Below are 19,247 nucleotides of genomic sequence, written 5' to 3' on the forward strand. Positions count from 1 at the left end.
TTATGCAAATCTACCAGCCAGATAAAAAGCAAAGCTTCAGACCAAAACAATATAGAGAAAGTTGATCAACATACTGTGTTGGTGACGGAACAAATTTGATTGAAAAAGGTGAAATATCAAATGTGAAATCTTCAAACAATTGCATCTTACCAGCAGACACTCTTTGACCAATGAAAGGCTGCGACATGAAACCAGCGTCCAAAACGAAAACAACATTTTGAGACATGACAGCCTTGGCCAATCTGACAAGAATTGATGAAGAGATTATACAGGTTTAGAGACTACCAGGATATATTTTGCAGTGCTCTTCGCATCTAGTCTGACTCATAGCCATCAAAGAACACCAGCCCATCCAAGACCGGCATCTACTGGGCCTACTCACTAAATCCACTTCAATCATTAAGATGTTCAAAAGCCTGTCCCTCACAGAACCTTGGACTTACCCTTTCACGCCTAGATGTCCCAGCGATGTCTGTACAGTTCCGAAAGCCTACTTTGTATTCCTACTACTACTATATAATCCTAATATGTATTCCATAGTTATTACATTTAATTAGTGAGCAGTTGTAACAGGGACTCACTCACTCTCTCAACATGTATCTTCGGTACAAAGGTTCCTACTCACAGCGAGATAGAGAGCTGCGTAGACGCTGAGAGCAGCTTCTTTGGAGGGGAAGGTTTTACGTGCACGCAGGATATCCTCCTGGTTCCCGGTGCAGGCCTCTTGGTGGCTGATGTAGCGCAGGGCGTGCTGGCAGCCCAGGGCCGTGAAGTTGGGCTTACACACCGTCAGGAAGTGGGGGGACAGGTTGCCCGTCACCACCTGGCCCGCGTTTACAAAGATGTCCACAGTGAACAGCCCGAACGTGTACACTCCTGGAGAGAGAGCGAGATATACCTGTTAGAGGCTGAACGTGTAAACTGCTGGAGAGAGAGAGATACCTGTTAGAGGCTGAAAATGTACACTCTTGGAGAGAGGGAGACACCTGTTAGATGCTTAACGTGTACACTCCTGGAGAGAGGGGGCGATGGATTTGGCCTAGATTCTGGTTATCAGTTATCATACTGTATGGATAGATTGATAAAGTCTGCACAAGAAAGGAGGTCTAAATGGACACTCATCACACATTATTGAAGGCACACTGAAAGGCAGAAAGATATACACTACCCTTCAAAAGTTTGGGGTCACTTAGAAGTGTCCTTGTTTTTGAAAGAAAAGCACATTTTTTTGTGGAGTTTTAATGGAGTCGCCTCCTCACTGTTGACAATGAGACTAGTGTTGTACGAGTTCTTCAGTTTCTTGGCAATTTCTCACATGGAAAAGCCTTCATTTCTCAGAACAAGAATAGACTGGCGAGTTTCAGAAGAAAGTCCTTTGTTTCTGGCCATTTCGAGCCTGTAATCGAACCCACAAATGCTGATGCTCCAGATACTCAACTAGTTTAAAGAAGGCCAGTTTTATTGCGTCTTTAATCAGCACAACAGTTTTCAGCTGTGCTACCATAATTGCAAAAGGTTTTTCTAATGATCAATTATCCTTTTAAAATGATAAACTTGGATTAGCTAACACAACGTGCCATTGGAACACAGGAGTGATGGTTGCTGATAATGGGCCTCTGTATGCCTATGTAGATATTCCATAACAAATCTGCCGTTTCCAGCTACAAAAGTCATTTACAACATTAATAATGTCTACACTGTATTTCAGATCAATTTGATGTTATTTTAATGGACAAAACAATGGGCTTTTCTTTCAAAAACAAGGACATTTCTAAGTGACCCCAAACTTTTGAAGGGTAATGTGTATATATATATATATATATATATATATATATATATATATATGAGAGAGCGAGAGAGCGATAACAATGGGTAATGTGCCCTCAGAGTGTAGAGTTTGTACTAATGAAAAATACAAGTACTCATCTGAGAGACATAGACAACAAGAGAGAGACAGATAGACAGATAGGGCAAAATGTATCTTCAAACAGAGGGGGGGGGCAAGTGAGGAAGAGTGAGAAATAGCTTTCCCCCACACTCAATCAGTAATGAAACACTGTTTTACCTGTGGAGAGAGATATTTAAATAAAAGGAGACACAGAGATTGTTATATAACATGCTGTAATGAAAGTGACCTTTCTTATATTTTGAGAAGCCCCCTGCATGATTCAAAATGCTGTAAATACCACATTATGTCTGAAAGAAGGAGTAGAAATTACTAGTCTCTTCTCACAGATGCAAATTCCTAGCACGCTAGCAACAACCTTGTGTGCCAAACATAAGCAAAACGACATTCTCCTCACGACAGAGCTTTGTTTCCTAGAATTGTGTGAGGACGCATAAAGCAGTGTGATGCTCAAACACACAGGAGTAACATCAGATCCCTTAATAAAATGATGTCCTCAAAGCACATCTCCCAGCTGGACCAACCGACACACACAAACGGAAATGTGTCACAGAGCCAAAAGACATGTGGAGACACCACTGCCCATGACTATTGCTCTTAAACCAACACAGGCAGAGTCAGTGTGTCATAGGGCTCTCCAAAGGAGACGAGAGCCTTATAGCTCTGTCTTTCACTCTAAATCTCCACAAACGAGCCCTCGCTAGACACACAGCCAGAGACAAAGCCAGCAGGAGGACGCATTATTTGTTGCAGCAACAATGGGGAGCTTTTGCAATCACTGTCAAGACTCTGTGTTTCTGCATCTTAATGTGTCTTTCAGTTTTGAAACCCACTTAGCTGGAAGAGCAGAGAGGCAAATCGTCGTTATTGTTGAGTGTCATTCTGTTTTTTTTCTGTCATATTCCAGTCACCGCAGTCTCTTCTTCTTTACTCTTTCTTAAAGGGAACGAGGGAGCTGAGATGAGAGGAGGGGGTGACAGAAGATGCTGACAGACACATTTTTACTTCTGTCAGATGTATTGTTACAACAGTGACTCAATAGATGAGCATTTGGCAGAGGATTTTAGAAGACATTAGCCTGACGTTTCCCACTTAGCAGCAAAATATAAGCAGGGTTGACTGTCCATGGAAATGGCTACGTTTGGAGTTTGGTTTAATGACAGAAATACGTAGCTAGCGAAACTAATTCCTTAGCTGGCACCGTAGACGGGGCGGAAATCTTACTCTTATTAAGCAGATAAATGAAATTCAATTTGCACGGTTCAATAAAAAAGCAAAACCGTCAAAGGCTTTATCTTTTCAGTGTCATTGATCCCATTTCTTGTCATCAGCGTGCGTGTGGTGGGTAAAGGCTGTGTAGCCTTGAAAACTTTCATGCTGATTGAGGTTTCACTGCATCAGACTGCAGCAAAAGGACAGGCTCTGGAATTAGATCAAAGGTGCAGGTGCAATGGCTCACTGACTGTCTCACACGGCGCGCACACGCACGCACGCGCTCACACACACAAACACACACAATCGTTCAAAAGCTTGGGGTCACTTAGAAATGTCCTTGTTTTTGAAAGAAAAGCACATTTTTTTCCATTAAAATAACATCAAATTGATCTGAAATACAGTGTAGACATTGTTAATGTTGTAAATGACTTTTGTAGCTGGAAACGGCAGATTTTTTATGGTATATCTACATAGGCATACAGAGGCCCATTATCAGCTACCATCACTCCTGTGTTCCAATGGCATGTTGTGTTAGCTAATCCAAGTTTACCATTTCATTTTAAAAGGCTAATTGTTCATTAGAAAACCATTTTGCAATTATGTTAGCACAGCTGAAAACTGTTGTACTGATTAAAGAAGCAATAAAACTGGCCAACTTTAGACTAGTTGAGTATCTGGAACAACAGAATTTGTGGGTTCGATTACACGCTCAAAATGGCCAGAAACAAAGGACTTTCTTCTGAAACTCGTCAGTCTATTCTTGTTCTGAGAAATGAAGGCTATTCCATGCGAGAAATTGCCAAGAAACTGAAGATCTCGTACAACACCGAACAGCGCAAACTGGCTCTAACCAGAATAGAAAGAGTGGGAGGCCCTGGTGCATACCTGAGCAAGAGGACAAGTACATTAGGGGCGGCAGGTTAGAGCGTTGGACTAGTAACCGAAAGGTTGCAAGATCGAATCCCTGAGCCGACAAGGTAAAAATCTGTTGTTCTGCCCCTGAACAAGGCAGTTAACCCACTGTTCCTACGCCGTCATTGAAAATAAGAATTTGTTCTTAACTGACTTGCCTCGTAAAATAGAAAACAAATTACATTTTGTAATTTGAGAAACAGACACCTCACAAGAACTCAACTGGCAGCTTCTTTAAATAGTACACGCAAAACACCAGTCTCAACGTCAACAGTGAAGAGGCGGCTCCAGGATGCTGGCCTTCTAGAATGAGTTGCAAAGAAAAAGCCATATCTCAGACTGGCCAATAAAAAGAAAAGATTAAGATGGGCAAAAGAACACAGACACTAGGCAGAGGAACTCCGCCTAAAAGGCCAGCATCCCGGAGTCGCCTCTTCACTGTTGACATTGAGACTGGTGTTTTGCGGGTACTATTTAATGAAGCTGACAGTTGAGGACTTGTTAGGAATTATTCAGAGTCTGACTGTTTAAAGATTATTATATAGAGCTCGGCTGTGATATAAACCTGCACAGGCTCTGAAGACCAGTATTGCCTACCCCTGTAGACCATTAGTAGTATAGTAATATTTATTGGGATCCACAAGGCAGCGGCTACTCTCCCTGGGGTCCAAACAGGAAACAAAACAACAAATAAAACACATAATATGCTGTTTTTTTTTATCATTTTGGTACTATTTTCACAAGTATGTGGTAAAATGTCACAACTCTTAATACAAAACTCAAAACAGATCAAAAAGACTTTTTCAAAAAAAATTGCACATTTTCAATTGACTAAGTGCAACACACAAAATCACACTTTCACTAAACCTATTCAGTATTTCATCTAGAAATAACTTTCATATAAAGTAGTTGCCTTTCACTGATTCTCTTCTCATTAAATACATTTGACCATCACTTAATCCAACTGCGCTTAATGGTTAATCACTTAACCGTTTGGTAAACCTACAGATTTTAAACTGGTTTGTCTACTATATATGGATGATTTTGAGAACTAAAGAAATAAAAGGTGTACTTTTAAAGTATAAACATCTAAATTACATGTATGATACATGATAACCGTACATAATGAATACTCATTTTTGCTAACTGATTTCACATAGTAGTAACCATAATTGGTCACCATATGGAAGGGGGGGTGTGAACACCTGCCATTTCTTTCAACACAGAGAAGGATAGACAGCAAGGGAGAGGAAGAAATCAAAGAACTCGAGGACAAGGGGCCTGTCACAGAGGTGGGCATGGGCAGTGTCAAAGAGGTGGGCATGGTCCCCGTCAAAGAGGTGGGCATGGTCCCCGTCAAAGAGGTGGGCATGGTCCCCGTCAAAGAGGTGGGCTTGGGTCCCGTCAAACAGGTGGACATCAGCGAGAGGGAGGCAGATGGCAGGGAACTGTTGTATCTAATGAAGTCTGGGCCATCGTCGTTGACCATGTGGTAAACAGAGGCCTTACCATGGCAGAGGCTGCCAGATCACCCCAATCTGAAAAGATCAACTGTCAATTCGATCATGAGAAAATTTCACCAAGAAATTATCTATTAACGGTATACTCTGTTCTACCCTCAGAATTGACAGAAGACCACATGGTGATGGCCGACCAGCAGGAGTAGGCAGTGGTGCAATAGTGAGGGCCAGGAATGACATATGGCTGTCCAAAATAAAGCAGGCCATTGAGGCCAACGATGACACCTTTGCCAATGTGGCATCCATCAGCCTACCAACAATCGCCCGTCTTTTGAAGAGACACCTGGTGCCTTTTCACTTGCCTCTTCCATTTTTGCGGTAATGCTGCAATTAGTTGGTTGCAATTTTGAGTAGAGCAGACATTTCGATATTTGTATTAGCTGCAAGTGTGACATAACTCCACCAGTCCTATTTATGATATAATTTACAAAAAATGTACTTTTTTTTTTTTTTAAATAAATAGTTTTTTATATTTGAGTTTAACCACAATATTTGTTGTATTATTTATTCTGTCTTTTCTGGTGGATTAAACTGAAATTGCAACCAACTTTCTATGGCTTCTTTAAAAATAACAATATTTTGGAGATAATTTCATTTTCGAATAACCGAAAGTGAGCGATTGTAATCTGAATAAAAGGAAAATTCTTGAACATGACATTCTTACTAATTTGCTAGAGAACCAGTTCGGATTTAAGTTTAACCTTTGTATGACTGACGCCTTTAATGAGAGGTCTAATGCTTAAATATGTAATAATTTCTGCCATCCAAATTCATATTCATTATATAAATAGGCCCTTTTAATTTTGTCTGGCTTGCCATTCCAAATAAAATTGAATATTTTTTTGCTAATGTAATTAAAAAAAACAGGTCGCTAGGTATAGGCAAAACCCTAAGCAAATAGGTAAACTGTCATATGACTAAAGAGTTAACCAGAGTGTTTTTTCTACAAATAGAGAGGTATTTTCCTTTCCATGGTAGCAAGATCTTATAAATGTTTGCTAACTTTCTATTAAAATGTATTGGAGTGAGATAATTTCTTTCTTTCGGGATATGTATACCGAGTATGTCCACATCCCCGTCAGATAATTTTATTGGTAAACTACACGGTAATGTAAAAGCTGTATTTTTTTGTGATCCAACACATATCTTATCATAATTTGGTTTTAATACAGAGAGGTTCGAAAAAGTATCTAGATCCTCTATGAGGCTGTGGAGGGATTCTAATTGTGGTTTTAAAAGAAAACATCAATCATCAGCGCACAATGACACCTTTGTTTTTAAGCCATGGATTTCTAATCCCTTAATATTATTATTGGATCTGATTTTAACAGCTAACATTTTGATGGCAATAATAAATAGATATGCTGATAGTGGACAACCTTGTTTTACTCCTCTTGACAGTTTAAAACATTCTGAGATGTAGCCATTATTTACTATTTTACACCTAGGGTTATTATACATAACTTTAACCAGTTTTATAAGAGATTCTCCGAAATTGAAATATTCCAGGCATTTTATATAAACTCCAGTCGTACTTCATGTCACGTCCTGACCAGCAGATGGAGCTGTTGTAGTAGTTTGTGGGTCAGGACGTGGCAGTCTTGTGTGTGTGTTTGATTGTTCTGTGTGTCTTGTGACTCCTGATCAGGAACAGCTGGGGATCGTTGTTCCTGATTGGGAGTCATATATGTAGGAGTGGGTTTGTCACTGGGGTTTGTGGGTGGTTGTTTTGCACTGCGTTTTCTAGCCTGCAAACTGTTGCTGCTGTCGTGTTTATTGTTTCCTGTGGATGCTTTACTCCTTTTGTTGGGTAATTAAAGATGAGTATTCACATACCTGCTGCGCCTTGGTCCATTTATGAAGACAGCCGTTACAGAACCACCCACTTCACCAGGACCAAGCAGCAGAGGAACGAGGAGGAAAGATGGACGTGGGCAGAGCTAAGGAGGAGCGTTTCCAGGGCGATGGAAGAGTTGAGGAAACTCGGGAGGCCGCCCCAATAATTTTTTTTGGGGGGGAACAAGGGCAGTTTTGCGGTGCAAGAATGGAGCCCCAGGCCAGCTCCCCGCACTAGCATGGAGGTATGTGTTCCCAGTCTGGTACGTCCAATACCAGCCCCACGCATCAAGAGTCTAGTGTGTCAGCCCAGCCTCGCCAGTCAACAGTCACCAGAGCTGCCCGCCAGTCAACAGTCACCAGAGCTGCCCGCCAGTCAACAGTCACCAGAGCTGCCAGCCAGTCAACAGTCACCAGAGCTGCCCTGAACTGCCAGAGTGGCCAGACTGCCCTGAACTGCCAGAGTGGCCCTCCTGCCCTCCGGTCCAGCCAGAGTGGCCCTCCTGCCCTCCGGTCCAGCCAGAGTGGCCCTCCTGCCCTCCGGTCCAGCCAGAGTGGCCCTCCTGCCCTCCGGTCCAGCCAGAGTGGCCCTCCTGCCCTCCGGTCCAGCCAGAGTGGCCTTCCTGCCCTCCGGTCCAGCCCGAGTGGCCCTCCGGTCCAGCCAGAGTGGTCCTCCTGCCCTCCGGTCCAGCCAGAGTGGCCCTCCTGCCCTCCGGTCCAGCCCGAGTGGCCCTCCTGCCCTCCGGTCCAGCCCGAGTGGCCCTCCTGCCCTCCGGTCCAGCCCGAGTGGCCCTCCTGCCCTCCGGTCCAGCCCGAGTGGCCCTCCTGCCCTCCGGTCCAGCCCGAGTGGCCCTCCGGCCCAGCCCGAGTGGCCCTCCTGCCCAGCCCGAGGGGCCCTCCTGCCCCCCGGCCCAGCCCGAGGGGCCCTCCTGCCCTCCGGTCCAGCCCGAGTGGTCCGTCTGCCAGGGTCAGCCCGAGTGGCCCATCTGCTCGGCGCAGCTATCGGCGCCATCAAAGTGGGCGACGCCGAAGGTGGAGCGAGGTCCACGGCCTGCACCTGAGCCACCTCCAGGATAGGTGGGTTGGGGAGGGAGGGTGTAGCACAGTGCCGTCGGTGACGGCAGCCACCCTCCCTTCCCTCCCTTATTGTTTAAGGGTTAGTGTTTATGGGTTTTGTTGGGGATTTTGTTTGTTGTTTTTTTTTTTTGAGGGGGGGGTACTGTCACGTCCTGACCAGCAGATGGAGCTGTTGTAGTAGTTTGGGGGTCAGGACGTGGCAGTCTTGTGTGTGTGTGTTTGATTGTTCTGTGTGTCTTGTGACTCCTGATCAGGAACAGCTGGGGATCATTGTTCCTGATTGGGAGTCATATATGTAGGAGTATGTTTGTCACTGGGGTTTGTGGGTGGTTGTTTTGCACTGCGTTTTCTAGCCTGCAAACTGTTGCTGCTGTCGTGTTTATTGTTTCCTGTGGATGCTTTACTCCTTTTGTTGGGTAATTAAAGATGAGTATTCACATACCTGCTGCGCCTTGGTCCATTTATGAAGACAGCCGTTACACTTCATCAAAGGCCTTTTCAAAGTCAGATTTGAATACCAGGCCTGGTTTCCCAGAAATGTAGTGTTCTATTGTTTACACTTGTCTTATATTATGTCCAATGTACATTATGTCCATGTAAAAACCTGTCTGATTAGGATGAATAATATCCGACAATAACTTTTTAATTCTATGCGCAAAGCATTTAGCTAGACTTTTTGCATCACAACACTGAAGTGTAAGACGCCTCCAATTCTTTTTATGGACTGGATCTTTATATTTACCACTTGGATCCTGTTTCAGTAATAATGGAATCAGATCTTCTTGTTGAGTGTCCGATAATCTACCATTTATATAGGAGTGGTTAAAACATGCTAATATCAGTCCTCTGAGTATATCAAAACAAGTTTGGTATACCTCCACTGGTATGCAATATAGCCCTGGAGTTTTCCCTGACTTAAAGGCTTTAATTGCATCAAGAAGTTCCTCCTGTGTAATTTGGCCTTCGCGTCTGTCTTTCTGTACAGATGTTAATTTTACATTATTAATAAGGAAAAAATCCATACAATCAGCTACGGTTAGTGGAGATAGAGGAGACTGAAACTAAAACATATGCTTAAAGTACTTTATTTCCTCTTTCAACATATCGTTTGGTGAATCATGGGTGACTTCATCATTTATAACAAGTTTTCAGTATTTTTGGTAGCATTTCTATGTTGAAGATTAAAAAAGAATGTGGTGCATTTTTCCCCATATTCCATCCAGTTCCCTTTATTTGTTTATAATATATTACACTGGATCTTTCTTGAATAAGTTCCTCCATTTCTTTTTCTCTAACTTACTCTGAGCCTCTATGGTAGTTTTTATTGCTATCTATCTGTACTGTTCGTCCTTGCATTTCCTTTGTTAATATGGACTCTTTTGACCTAAATTGCTTTTGTTTTATAGATGAGCACTGATTGTATGGCCTCTAAAGGCACATTTAAACATGTGCCATACAATAATGGGATCTGCTGTACCTATGTCATGTCGGAAAAAGTCAGTTATAAATTCTTCTGTCCTAGTTAAAAACAACTTATCATCCAGTAGGCTTTGATTAAATTTCCAATATCCTTGCCCACGTGGAAATTCTGTAAGAGTAATATGTATGCAAATTATGTGACGGTCTGACCGCATTCTGTACCCTATCAACATTCTTTTTAAAACTTTTGGTGCCAGAGAGAATGACATAAGAAAGTAATCAAGCTTGATTGAGCCTCCACCATGTATATCTCACTAGGTCAGGGTATTTAAGCCTCCATATATTAACTAATTCCAATATATCCATGACATTCATGATTCCCTTAAGTGCATGAGGGTGATAGTTTGTTGTGTGATTGCCTTTATGGTCCATAGCGGTATTTAAAACCATATTATAATCTCCTACCATAATATGGTCTTGTATTGCTTGTAGGGTTGATAAATAATTGTATATATTTTCAAAGAAGCATGGATCATCATTATTTGGACCGTATAGGTTAATAAGCCATATCTGTTTATGGTCCAATAATATATTTAAAATCATCTATCTACCTTGAGGATCTGTTTGGACAATTGGCACATTTGGATCAAAATTACTGTTAATTAATATCATCACACTTTTTGAATTTCTGTTCCCATGGGAGAAACATATTTCGCCCCCCAGTTTTCTACACAACTTCATCTAAAATGAGATTCCTGTAAACAATAGATATTATATTCCTTCTCTTTTAGCCAGGTAAATACTGACCGTCTTTTCTTATTATCTACTAAGCCATTACAATTATAACTGGCTATACTTATTTCACCATTTACCATAATGAATTACAAGTTTCAAATCTATTTATCATAATATATGTTTGTAAACTCACCATTAAAAAGTACCATAGTGATTGAGTGTCCATATAGCAATAACATGCTATTTGCATTGCTACTAAGTAAACCTCCAATTTGTCCCCACTATTCTACCCGCTAAAACTCCTCCTCATCCCAGTGACCGGCAGACCACCCCCGACCCCCTGGATCCCATGGACCCCGAGAGACCGGGACCCATCCTTTTATATATAAACTGCTTATCTTAACTTCCATAAGTAACAACAAATATTTGTAATAGTGTAAGTAGTTGTGTTACCTCTTACCAGTATTGCCATTACAAAAATTACATTTTGGCAAGCAATTATTATTTTAGCAAACAATTATTGTGATTCATCCTATATTATCCTTAACATCTTTACTCCCTAGCAACAGTTATGACACACACACACACACACACACACAATCCCTTTAACCCACAAACAACCATAAACTCAGATGCTCAACAGTTGTCCTATCCCAGAGCCCAAATCAAGAAAGGCCTTGATTTACGAATGCATACACAGTTGCAGCTGTATGAGAGGGCATGCAAAATTGAGCAAAAATGGGGAGATTTTATTAAAATTGTCAGGTCCCCTGAAACACCCACATGTGGTCCCCCATTGTGACCATATTCCCAAGCATCTCTGTGCAGTCAGACCTTTGATGATTTTGTGCCACTAGGGCCACAATAACATGCCCCCTCTCAGAATGTCAGAGTGTGACCCCCTCCCCATGGGTTACTGCAGCTAGTGTTGCCAGCACTGCCTAGGTGGGGGCACCCCACCAGAATCCCCACCGGCTAGGTACAAGGTCGTCAAGGTTCTCATTGGCAGCTTTGAGAATTTCCTTGTATATTACAGTGAGGGAAAAAAGTATTTGATCCCCTGCTGATAAATACTTATTTCCCTCATTAAAATGCAAATAATTTTATTAACATTTTTGACATGCGTTTTTCTGGATTTTTTTGTTCTTATTCTGTCTCTCACTGTTCAAATAAACCTACCATTAAAATTATAGACTGATCATTTCTTTGTCAGTGGGAAAACGTACAAAATCAGCAGGGGATCAAATATTTTTTTCTCTCACTGTATGCTCTCCCATCAGGAGGCTTTGGCTTTGCAGGACCAACCCTGCCAGGCAGGCTCAGAATCTTGATGGGGCGGTGCTGCTTTAGTTGGTCTCTGACCACATTCACCTTTCTCATTTGGCTGCGTATAGGCTACTTAAAGTAGGCCCATAAGACAGATAAGGAATTCTCCTTAGTTTATGGGTCTCTCATGTGGGTGTCCAGGGTACTGTATAGGGTTGGGGACCATTCCATCATGATAGGACAGTAAATAAATAGATATTAATAATTTATTTTAAAATGTATATCCCGTATCTGCACACAACTGAAAGCCCGAACGTGTACACTCCTGGAGAGAGAGCGAGATATACCTGTTAGAGGCTGATCGTGTACACTGCTGGAGAGAGAGAGATACCTGTTAGAGGCTGAAAATGTAGTGAACAGCCCGAACGTGTACACTCCTGGAGAGAGAGCGAGATATACCTGTTAGAGGCTGAACGTGTACACTGCTGGAGAGAGAGAGAGATACCTGTTAGAGGCTGAAAATGTACACTCTTGGAGAGAGGGAGACACCTGTTAGATGCTTAACGTGTACACTCCTGGAGAGAGGGGGCGATGGATTTGGCCTAGATTCTGGTTATCAGTTATCATACTGTATGGATAGATTGATAAAGTCTGCACAAGAAAGGAGGTCTAAATGGACACTCATCACACATTATTGAAGGCACACTGAAAGGCAGAAAGATATACACTACCCTTCAAAAGTTTGGGGTCACTTAGAAATGTCCTTGTTTTTGAAAGAAAAGCACATTTTTTTGTGGAGTTTTAATGGAGTCGCCTCCTCACTGTTGACAATGAGACTAGTGTTGTACGAGTTCTTCCGTTTCTTGGCAATTTCTCACATGGAAAAGCCTTCATTTCTCAGAACAAGAATAGACTGGCGAGTTTCAGAAGAAAGTCCTTTGTTTCTGGCCATTTTGAGCCTGTAATCGTTTCCTCCTGTTTTGTTATCCAGATTGAAGTTTATAACCCATCAGTTTGTGAAGTGCTAATATTTAGTCTAACTTACCGATATTGAATATTACGTTTTTATCTTGAGGGGATCTACACTGCTGTGTTCAGTCCGCCATCTTTTCCCCCCAAACATTATTTGCTTCTTCTTGCGTTGTTTGCTATTGGATTAACTGGTAGTTAAAACGACTAAATTGAAAATATATAATTATATTGTTTGGTAATTAAACCAATGTTCTCATTACATTTCACAATAAACGTATATTTTGAATCAACGGTTGTGTGGTGAGAGATGTTTACGATCCAAATGAATGCACAATGACAGGTTTTGAAGGAAAGTGTGACCAGTTTGGAGTTCGGTACTAAGAGTTTTGAAAATGTACCACATACTTGTGAAAATAGCACCAAAGAAAAAAACAACTGTAAAATACATAATATACATACTGTAACACTACATAATCTCCTGCCTCTGCCTCACACTTTTGAAACATAAGATGGCTCCTACCCTATGAGCTGTTCCTGCTCGCACAAGCCAAGGCTCGTGCAAGGCCACCCACCTACATGATACAACACATAATATAGTGTAAATTACAATACAAAATATATCAAAATGGCTGTCTCTTCACAGTCCCTTTGTGCTGTTAGGTGTTTTTTGAATCAGGTTTTTAGCTTGGGTTACCTGGGGTGGCAGAGAGTTCCATATATTCATGGCTCTATTTAAAACTGTTCTGGACCTGGGGCCTGTGAAGAGACCACTGGCTGCATGTCTTGTGTGGTACCAATGAGTGTCTGCACTGTGTGCCAACTGCTTGAACATCAACACCTCACACAAAGACCAATAGTGACGCAGTGAGAAATTATACGTTGGATTTCTCCAAACAGAAGTGGCTTATTTGTGAAGTTATTATATGCACTACAAAGTCTTCCTTTGTATAACAGTATGTCTTAAGGAGTTCTCTAACAAGTGCACATCAACGCTCCGCTTTGAACCTTGAAAACCTGGTGAGACAACAACAGCAGTGTCTCTCCAGGGTGCCTTTCATCTCGCTGGGCATTTATACTCCTAACACCCCTCCATCTAGCTTCCAATAGAGGGGTGCACTCTAAATAGCTTATCCTTTCACAATCAAGGTTCATGAGAGGGTGGAGAAATGCAAAGACTTCAAATCAGGTGGAAAAGTAAGATTAAGAGTTAAGAGCGAGTTTGTTGTCATGACCTTCGGGCATGTTCAAAATGGATTTTCCCACAGAGCATTGCAAAGTGAGTCATTATCATTGGAACTCTAAATAAAACAGAGAGATGGGATGGAAGACGACAGGTCGTGAGATGACTAGTGAGATGACTCGCACACACACATACACACACACACACCCACACACACACCTGTGTTTCTCGCATCTCTATAATATGAACTGACTAAACAAATCATGGACAGGGTAGAGATGAGAAATGAGACAGAATCTAAGAGCAGTCAATCAGAAAGAAATCTTCCACAGCACGATAGCTATAGTACATGAGATAAAACAATGTTATATTTCTGTGATACAGTACCTCTATCTTACATTTGTAAGTACATGCAATCTCTTTGTAAAACATGTACTGGGCTGGAGAAGTGCACCACCATGCTCTGCAGACAGGTGTCTTTGACCTGTGTTGAAATTATCACCTTCCCACTGCAGTCTGTCAGGGAGGTTTAGATAAAAGTAGTATCCCTATCTAAAAGTAGTATCCCTAAAAGATCTGACATGAATCCCTTGCTCTAGGTACCGCAGTCATCCATACCTCTACAGCAGGTGGCTGTGGTAGCTACTGCTGGCTACTGGGGCAGACATAATGAGCAGAACTAATTGTAACGCCAACATAACACCAATTGGCTACTGTCGGACAGTCTAACAAAAGCAAAGTTGGCCGGTTAGACTGAGTTATCCATTTAACATCCTACATGATATTTACAGTTGAAGTCGGAAGTTTACATACACCTAAGCCAAATACATTCAAACTCAGTTTTTCACAATTCCTGACATTTAATCCTAGTAAAAAGCACTGTCTTAGGTCAGTTAGGATCACCACTTTATTTTAAGAATGTGAAATGTCAGAATAATAGTAGAGAGAATGATGTATTTCAGCTTTTATTTCTTTCATCACATTCCCAGTGGGTCAGAAGTTTACATAAACTCAATTAGTATTTGATAGCTTTGCCTATAAATTATTTAACTTGGGTCAAACATTTTGGGTAGCCTTCCACAAGCTTCCCACAATAAGTTGGGTGAATTTTGGCCCATTCCTCCTGTCAGAGCTGGTGTAACTGAGTCAGGTTTGTAGGATTCCTTGCTCACACACGCTTTTTCAGTTCTGCCCACAAATTTTCTATAGGATTGAGATCAGGGCTTTGTGATGGCCACTCCAATACCTTGACTTTGTAGTCCTTAAGCAATTTTGCTACAACTTTGGAAGTATGCTTGGAGTCATTGTCCATTTGGAAGACCCATCTGCAACCAAGCTTTAACTTCCTGACTGATGTCTTGAGATGTTACTTCAATATATCCACATAATTTTCCTTCATCGTGATGTCATCTATTTTGTGAAGTGCACCAGTCCCTCCTGCGGCAAAGCACCTCCACAACATGATGCTGCCACCCCCGTGCTTCACGGTTGGGATGGTGTTCTTCGGCTTGCAAGCATCCCCCTTTTTCCTCCAAACATAACAATGGTCATTATGGCCAAACAGTTCTATTTTTGTTTCAGCAGACCAGAGGACATTTCTCCAAAAAGTACGATCTTTGTCCCCATGTGCAGTTGCAAACCGTAGTCTGGCTTTTTTTATGGTGGTTTTGGAGCAGTGGCTTCTTCCTTGCTGAGCGGCCTTTCAGGCTATGTCGATATAGGACTCGTTTTACTATAGATATATATACTTTGTACAGGTTCCTCCAGCATCTTCACAAGGTCCTTTGCTGTTGTTCTGGGATTGATTTGCACTTTTCGCACCAAAGTACGTTCATCTCTAGGGGACAGAACGCGTCTCCTTCCTGAGCAGTATGACGTCTGCATGGTCCCATGGTGTTTATACTTGCATACTATTGCTTGTACAGATGAACTTGGTACCTTCAGGCGTTTGGAAATTGCTCCCAAGGATGAATCAGACTTGTGGAGGTCTCCAATATTTTTTCTGAGGTCTTGGCTGATTTATTTTCACTTTCCCATGATGTCAAGGCCTTGAAATACATCCACAAGTACACCTCCAATTGACTTAAATTATGTCAATTAGCCTATCAGAAACTTCTAAAGCCATGACATAATTTTCTGGAATTTTCCAAGCTGTTTAAAGGCACAGTCAACTCAGTGTATGTAAACTTCTGACCCACTGGAATTGTGATACAGTGAATGATAAGCAAAATGATCTGTCTGTAAACAATTGTTGGAAAAATGACTTGTGTCATGCACAAAGTAGATGTCCTAACCAACTTGCCAAAACTATAGTTTGTTAACAAGAAATTTGTGGAGTGGTTGAAAAACGAGTTTTAATGACACCAACCTAATTGTATGTAAACTTCCGACTTCAACTGTAGATGTAATTTAGAGCAACATTAATTCATACATATTGTGTATAGTGAGTAAAGGGAGTTTGAGCTGCGACTGAAAGCTCCTAACATTAAGGAATTGTTACAGTGAGAGAAATTGTGGTGTAAATTGAAGAGTTAACTTCTCTAGGGTAGGGGGCAGTATTTTGACGTCCGGATGAAAAGTGTGCCCGTAGTAAACTGCCTGCTACCCAGACCCAGAATGTAGGATATGCATATTATTAGTAGATTTGGATAGAAAACACTCTGAAGTTTATGTCTGTGAGTATAACAGAACTCATATGGCAGGCAAAAACCTGAGAAAAATCAAACCAGGAAGTGGGAAATCTGAGGCTTGTAGTTTTTTCAAGTGATTGCCTATCTAACACACAGTGACTTAGGGTTCATTTTGCACTTCCTAAGGCTTCCACTAGATGCCAACAGTCTTTAGAAAGTTGTTTGAGGCTTCTATGGTGAACAGAGAGCGAACAAAGGAAGTTGGAAGTTGTTGACTCAGGAAAGGACATGAGTTCATTGGCGCGCGTTCACGTGAGAGGTAGCTGTGTTCCATTACATTTTTCAAGACATTGGAATCGTCCGGTTGGAATATTATTGAAGTTTTATGTTAAAAAGGCCCTAAAGATTGATGCTATACATCGTTTGACATGTTTCTACGAACGTAAATAGAACTTCTTGACTTTTCGTCGTGACATTTTCGGCGCGCTTCCTACATTTGGAGTAGCTTACTGAACGCGCTAACAACAAGGAGGTATTTGGACATAAATGATGGACTTTATCGAACCAAACCACATTTATTGTGGACCTGGGATTCCTGGGAGTGCATTCTGATGAACATCATCAAAGGTAAGTGAATATTTATAATGCTATTTATGATTTTAGATGACTCCAAAATGGCGGGTATCTGTATTGCCTGCTGTTGTTTTCTGAGCGCCGTACTCAGATTATTGCAAAGTGTGCTTTCCCCGTGAAGCTTTTTTGAAATCTGTCACAGCGGTTGCATTAAGGAGATGTTTATCTATAATTCTTTGAATAACAGTTTAATATTTTATCAACGTTTATGATGAGTATTTCTATAAATTGATGTGCTCATTCGGAAGTTTTTGAAGGAAAAACATTTCTGAACATTACGGGCCAATGTAAAATGGGGTTTTTGGAAATAAATATGAACTTTATCGAGCAAAACATACATGTATTGTGTAACATGAAGTCCTATGAGTGCCATCTGATGAAGATCATCAAAGGTTAGTGCTTAATTTTAGCTGTATTTCTGGTTTTTGTGATCCTTCTCCTTGGTTGGAAAATGGCTGTGTGGCTTTTATTTTTTAGGCGCTGTCCTAACATAATCTAATGTTTTGCTTTCGCCGTAAAGCCTTTTTGAAATCGGAAAATGTGGTTGGATTAACGAGAGTATTATCTATAAAATGGTGTATAATACTTGTATGTGTGAGAAATTTCAATGATGAGATTTTTGTCGTTTTGAATTTGGCGCCCTGCTATTTCGCTGGCTGTTGAATAGTGTGTCCCGCAGGTGGGACGGTCACGTCCCACATACCCAAGAGAGGTTAACAGGAAAGAGTGAGAGAGGGAGGGAGGAGTATTCCCTCAGGGATCAGGGTGATAATCCTCTTGGTTTCTGTAGTCTTATCTAAAACACGAACGTTTGCGTGAGAGCATAGGCGAGGAGACTACATACAGTACTGTACCATTCCTTTCCAAAGGATCCCATTCTTTCCCCCCAGGGCACGTGACAGTGTGCGTTTCTGTACGAGGAGACACTGGACATAAGGAGCTAGTTTTCAAGGACAAGACAGAGAGAATTTAATATATGCAATATGTGTCAATAAGCAGAGGCTTTTATCCGAAGTACAACCTTGCCATTGCACAATTGCCAATTGAGCCACAAAGTTGACTAATGTTTCGATAATATTTAGTCTGTATGACGTACCCAGAAAGCGAAAGGTCCTGCGCACCAGAGGGTTGAGGTAGCAGCAGTCTCCTGTCAGCATGGTCTTCTCCTGACTGTCCAGCTCTTTGGACGAGTATTGTATCAAGAACAGGACGGTCTCTGAGATCATGATCTAGAAAAGAAAGGGGAACAGAAAAGACAAATGGATGATAAACAAATGAGTATATTCTTCTAAGTGTTGAATCATGAATCAAATATGGTTTAGTCGGTAAATCCATACATACTGTAACTCCCAACACACACACACACACAGACGCACATACAAACACAAAAACACAACAAAACAGCATCATAATCTCTCTGAGAGACTATGTACACTTCTCAATGGCTGACATCTGCAAGGCACCAGCGGTATTAACGGAAAACATATTGAAGGAGAGGAGGGCTCTACTTAAGGCACTTCTCGTTACTGAGAGATGAGAACACACTTGTTTGTGTGCGTCTGTGTATGTGCGTGGGCGTGCGTGAGTGCATGTGAGTGTGTTTGTGTGTGTGGTCATTGGGGTTAAAAGGTGAGCAGAAGGTGAATTCCTATTTAAAGCCAGAGCTTGACACAGTACACTTGATTATCAACAGAATACCCCTAATTCAACACTGATGATCTAGAGTGGGTGTAATAATATGATTCCAACACTGTTAAAAACAAAAACAAATGATAGCATGTATGTTTCATTGGTGGAATTTACAGTATAGCTTAAAGGCATAAAGATAATTCCTGTCGATGCCTGGTTCTTCAATCCATGGGTTGGGATGAGAGGTTATTCTAAAAAAGTGATATCCTTGAGCTGTTAACATTTACAGAGGAGTAAAACTGTATAATTATAATCAC

The 19,247-nt window shown here is 41.5% G+C and overlaps 1 protein-coding gene across 5 annotated transcripts in view; it reads right to left on the reverse strand.

The window, feature by feature from the left end:
* The window catches only part of plppr5b (phospholipid phosphatase related 5b), a 116,719-nt gene that overhangs the window by 31,019 nt on the left and 66,453 nt on the right, over positions 1–19,247 (reverse strand). For all 5 annotated transcript variants that reach the window (XM_029698416.1, XM_029698434.1, XM_029698409.1 and 2 more), the window contains 2 exons: positions 18,398–18,530; positions 626–876 (listed from right to left, as the gene is read on the reverse strand). In XM_029698416.1, coding sequence (XP_029554276.1) covers positions 626–876; positions 18,398–18,530 — 384 coding nt within the window. The remainder of the gene's footprint in view (positions 1–625; positions 877–18,397; positions 18,531–19,247) is intronic.

Source organism: Salmo trutta, chromosome 2, assembly GCF_901001165.1.
Source record: "Salmo trutta chromosome 2, fSalTru1.1, whole genome shotgun sequence".
Classification (NCBI taxonomy): domain Eukaryota; kingdom Metazoa; phylum Chordata; class Actinopteri; order Salmoniformes; family Salmonidae; genus Salmo; species Salmo trutta.